The sequence below is a fragment of the Coloeus monedula genome (genome assembly GCF_965178545.1).
Source record: "Coloeus monedula genome assembly, chromosome: 26".
In the NCBI taxonomy this organism is placed as follows: Eukaryota; Metazoa; Chordata; class Aves; order Passeriformes; family Corvidae; genus Coloeus; species Coloeus monedula.
The window spans coordinates 2,378,904-2,384,449 of NC_138806.1; the positions used below are offsets into that span (position 1 = coordinate 2,378,904).

General features: G+C 52.1%; 1 protein-coding gene across 1 annotated transcript; it reads right to left on the bottom strand.

Moving 5' to 3' along the window:
* Nucleotides 1-1,977: 1,977 nt before the first annotated feature.
* LOC309582451 (feather keratin 1-like) lies at nucleotides 1,978-2,283 on the bottom strand (the record flags this gene model as incomplete). Its single annotated transcript, XM_082297611.1, has 1 exon — nucleotides 1,978-2,283. The coding sequence occupies one exon, from the start codon at nucleotides 2,281-2,283 to the stop codon at nucleotides 1,978-1,980; it is 306 nt and encodes a 101-aa protein (XP_082153737.1).
* Nucleotides 2,284-5,546: the final 3,263 nt, after the last annotated feature.

Sequence of the window (5,546 nt, forward strand, 5' to 3'; positions counted from 1 at the left end):
GGGTACCCAGAATTTGGCCTGTATAAAGGTGATACCCCAGAAGAACAACTCGGGGATTCCCAACACCAAGAAGACCAGGAGGAAGAACCAACAAGATGCTTCTGGATCCATGGGGTGGTGATATCTTTCAACTTAACCTGTCTCTCTCTCACTCTCTTGCTTTCTCTCACCCTCCTCTATCTCCTCTTTCTTTCTATCCATCTCTGTCTCAAATTTACTGTTAAATAAAATCTGTAATATTGACTTTGGCGTATGGTCTCATTTGTACCTTAATTTGGGCAGAGGCATCTTTTAATAATCAGATCAAAACATCTGGTCCTCTGCTCCATGTCCTGTTGTGCTCTGGGGCTTTTCTTGGTTTGAGCCTGCCCCCGCAGAATGATGGCAGCCAGGACAAGATAAATTGCCTTTCCTTCTCTCCTATCTCTTCCTCTCTCCTCCTATCCACTTCCATGGGATGTTTGGGGTTTCTGCCCTCCCAGGGCCCTCCACAACCCAGGCTTCTCAAGCAATGTCAGCAGTGGCCACACGTCCCTTCTGCAGAATGAGCACCAAGGCCAAGAAGGAGGTCTGGGCAAAGCCAGATCTGACGGTCAGGGCTCAGGTGAAGTCATGGCTTCCTTCCTCATCTGCAAGTGACGGTGTCCCAGAGGCATTCTGGGAGCATCCAAGGATTTATACTCAAGGACTCAATGTCCAAGTGGAAACCAATGATGAGTGGTGTCTATCAGGGATCAATACAGGGACCACTATTTGTAAATATGTTCATCAACAACATAGGAGTGGGACTGGGTGGGCACTCAACAAGTTTGTGAATGGCACCAAGCTGAGGCTTGAGGGAAGTGTTTCAATTCATAGGGATCTTGGCAGACTTGAGAATGGTCCCATGTGAAACTCAGGAACTTCAACAAGGCCAAGACTGGAAGAGAAATGGTTTAGACCAGCCCTGCAGAGAAGGAACCAGAAAAAATAGAGGTAGAAAAATTGGACATGAGTCAGCAATGTGCATTTGCATCCTAGGAATTCAATCATGTCCTGGTCTGTACTAACGGAAACATGGCCAGCAGGGCAGGAGAGGGGATTGTCTGTTTCTAGTCTGCTCTCATTAGACGCCATCTGGAGTGTTGTGTCCAGTCTGGGGTTCCCAGTCCAAGCAGTCATGGACCTGTTAGAGCAGCTCCTGACAAGGGCTACAAAACTGAACACATGGATGCATCACACCTGCCATGGAGAAAGGCTGAGAGATTTGAGTTTTTTCAGGCAGGAGAAGAGCAGGCTCTGGGGAGATCTTATTGCAGCATTTCAATATGTAAAGGGAATGGATAAGGAAGTTGGAGAGACACTTTATATCAAGGCCTGCAGTGACTGGACAAGGAGGAACAATTTTAAAATGAAATAGGGCAGATGTAGATGGGACATAAGGAAGAAATTAATGATGTGGTGAGAAATGGAAAATGGAGTGTCCCATCATGGGAAGTGTTCAAGGTGAGTTTTAATGGAAATTGATTTTTTGTGTAACTGATGAATGGGCAGAATACTGTTAGGAAGGTTTTGCCTGGCAGCTGATGGGAAGCTGGAACCTGTGTCCTTACAGTACATATTCACTGCTTGCTACTTCTGATGCAGTGTTGAGCCGAGCGAGGAACAATGAAAAAGTGTGTGAAGAAAGTACAAGGTAGACACAGAACTGTTTAGAAAAATTCCATTCTGATGCAAAAAGGCAGAGAAATTCGAAACCTAGAGGGTTGCTCAGTGCACACTGAGCACAGCCAATGCCAGCCTGTGTGGACAACCAGTGCAAAACCAGCCCCAACAACCCCCTCCCAGAAACACCCCAGGGCAGCCTCTCTGCCTTGGGAGAGGGTCTGCAGGGCAAAGGATGACACAAAGGCAAGGGCTGGGATGCAGCAGAATTTAATGAGTCAAGAGAGGGGAAAGAGGGGTATCGAGGTGGAGGCTCCAGTGCAGGGAGCAGCTTTAGCAGGGGAAGCACCTCGTGCCACAGAGGCCACTGCCCAAGCCTGAGAGGCCAAAGCCCCCGGAGCTGATGGGCACTCCCTGAGAGCTGAGGATGCTGCCAACAGCAGCCGAGGTGGAGGATCCCACGGCGGTGTTCTGTGGGAAGGAGCTGAGGATGGGCCCGGGCAGGGTCACCACCACGGGCGAGGGCTGGATGGCCACGGTGGAGTCCTGGCACTGCCGGACACAGGGCTCATTGCAGCTGTTGGCCAGCGGGGTGGGGCCGCTGGACTGGCAGGGCCGGCACGGGGTGAAGCAGGACATGTCTTGGGGCTGCAGGTGCACCTGGCAGAGATGGCAAGAAAAAGTCATGAGAGGCATTTGAAGAGCAACCCGTCACCACACCATGCAGCTGCCTTGTTAAGGCAAGATGGGAACAAGAGCTGGAGGTGCTGTACTGATGCCCACAGGCTTCTCCTTCCATTTAGCCAAGAAGTTCCCTGCCAAGAGCAACCAAGCCCAGGGTAATCCCACCTATCCCATCACTCACTTCAGCCAAGTCCCAAACTCTTGCACGCTTTCTGTTCCCAGCCCTCTCCCAGCATAGGCAGCCCCATGACCCAGCATAGAACAAAGGGGCAGGTATGTGCAGAAAGCAGAAGGGAGGAGAAGAGAAGGAGGGAGAGCAGAAAAGTCTTCAAGCTTACCTTGCTCCCAAGGAGATGGAGACAAGAGGAGTGGATGTGAGAGTGAGGAGAAGGGCTGGCTTTTATACTTCTCCTGCACCACCCCAGGTCCACAGTCACTGCACAAGTAATTTTCCAACAGACTCATCTCCAAAGCAAAATATCCTCCCTAACACCACAAGCTGTGCTTTTGTTTCTGTCAGCGCTGCCGTTTCATTTCCTCATTGCTGACATTCCTGCTCTGCCTTGCAGGATCCTTTCAAGGATCCACAAGGAGAAGATACCCCATGCACTGTCACGTCAGTGAGCGCAGAAGTACAGGAGGGGTCCCGTGCAGGGAGGAGATGTTGGCTTGGCACAGTGAAGTGCTGTTTGTAATTGCAGTGGATGAGCTCCAAGTCAAGGATTGCCTGGGAAAAGTCAACCCATACAAGCAGAAGCTGGAAGGGAAGGGCTGCACAGGCCTCGTCTACCTGGCCTGAGGCTTGTCTCAGGCTGTGGTGGGGGGCTCTACAGAATGCTTTACAGAGTTAAAGAAAGGTTTGCAGAAAACATCTCCCCACCATCTGGGACACATCCCTGGGCTTCACGTGACATGACTTCTCCTGGCATTAGTGCTTCCTCACGCTTCCTTTCCCCGGACCTAAAGGCTGCCTCAGCCTGGAGCACAAACCATCACCAGTGGGGAAGCTGGAAATTTGCACAACTCCCCGGTGACTGAGCTGGAAGGACCCTGTGGTACCACATGCCAGGGGATGCTCAGGCGGGGGACGTGCTCAGAAGGGCCCTGGGTACAAACCCAGCTCTCAAGCCACATCAAGCAGGGCTGTACTTCCCTGCCCTGCAGACATGGAGGCAGCTGGAGAGCATCCAGCAGGGCAAGGGAATGCCTTCAGTAGGCAAAATTTCCAGGGAGAGACTCACCCTACCCATGGAGTCATGCTCCAAGTTTGGGTTGGCCGTGTGTCCGTCTTTTGGTGACGTGCTGCATGTAGGCCCATGACCCACACACAGCTGAATTCCCCTCCAGCAAGGGCAGCTCCATCCATGCCTTGGGAAAAGCATCTTCAGTCTTTGGGCTGTTCCTTGTAAAGAGCTCCAGGCAGCTCAAACAGACCTTGCCCTCAGCATGAACTTGTTACCATCCCTCCCACAGCTCAGGGGCTGTTGGGGTTCCTCCCCCCTGCCATGGTGTCCGGGGAGAAGGGGCCCCGGGGTAGAGGCACCGGGTTTCTCCACTCTCTGGTCAAGCTCGTTCCCCATTGGGTGTTTTGTGTTCCCCTGCCCGGGAAGGACCCTGCTGGTCCCGTGATTGTTACAGTTCTTCGGCAGTCGCCGGCCATGCGGCTGGAAAATAAACATCTCTGAAAAACATCTATCAAGAATCGGTCCTTATATTTTTCCACGGGCCTCGCTGTCTTATGCAGGTTGCAAAATTCCCCACTGCAACAATGGTGGGCAGAACGATCCCTTGGAGACAGCACCTGAGGAATAACTGAAATTCTGAAGATTCCCGAAAATTCATGAGAAAAAGGACACTCTGGATCTCTGTCTTCTTGCCTTGGTTTGGCTGTTCTCTCTGGACTATGGAGGAATCGTGGGAAGTGTGGCTGTCTAAGCCACAGAAAGAAATGTATCTAGAAGTTAAAGGAATCCTGGCACAGCAAAACAGGAAACTTGCTCTGGGAGATCTAGAACATTTTTTTGACTGGCTTTTCAAAAATTTCTTTTGTATTTCTCGAGACTTACTTTTTGATATTAATCCTCCTGGAACTGGTGACTTGGATTTTTGGTCCGAGATCTTGGGTGAGATATTGACTCAATGAAAACATGGACTAGTGATAGAACATCTCCGTGCACCTCCTGTAATCAGTGAAGCTCTTCAGGCGCATGTGCATGGTCCCATTACCTCTGTGGCAGAAGGTGACCATCATCACACGGCTGGGACAGTGCGGTGGCCATCCCAGGAGCGCGTGACTGCAGCCACAGGGTGTCCCCTGCCTGTGCCGGCGGAGGTGCCCACGCTGGATGCGCCCGGCCCCCTCGGGAGCCCGCGCCTTATCGCGGACCCCATCCCTGTCTCGGGGTCCCCTGCCATGCGACTGCGAGTGAGGGAGCGACGCCGCAGGCGCCGCGGGTGCCGTGGGCCACGTGCAGCAGAGAGGCGGCCCCTGCGAGCAGCCAGGAACCGGGCTCAGCGTGGGAACCCGCTCCGAGCACACGGCTCGGAGAGCTTCGTAGCGCGAGAAGCGGCGGTTTCCACAGCGACACGAGAAGCCGCGCAGTGCAGCACCGAGCCGAAGCGGCGCCTCTCGGAGGGCGCGGAGCAGCAGCAACGCTGGGGCCCGACCGAGGCGTTGGAGTCAGCGGAGCAGTGGCCTCGCAGGACCAGCAGCCACGACACGGACGCAAGCACGTAATAGGAGAAGTTCTAGCAACAAAAATCACAGGAATTGTGAAGTGGTACAATGTCAAAAACAACTGTGGTTTTATAATGAGTTGTGACAACCAGGAAGATGTATTCATCCCTAGAACTGCCATTAAAAGGAAGAACCTTGAAAAATACCTCCAAAGTGTAGGAGATGGAGAAGCTGTACAATTTGATATTGTGCAAGGAAGAAAAGGCCCACAGGTGGCCCACGTGACAGGGCCTGGTGGTATTCCAGTCAAAGGCAGCCATTATGCACAAAATTATAAACAATATCCATCGCAGCAACTTCCCTACCAGCAGCCTACTTTCCCCTTTTACCCCATACCCAATATGAACCCTTTCCTAAGTTAACCCCATCTGCAATTTATCCCTAATCCATTTTTCACCCCATGGCTTCCCTCTACAATTCCCTTTCCCTACAACACCTCTCGGATGCCAAGGGGTGGATGAAAAAGGGGAGGGAAGAAATT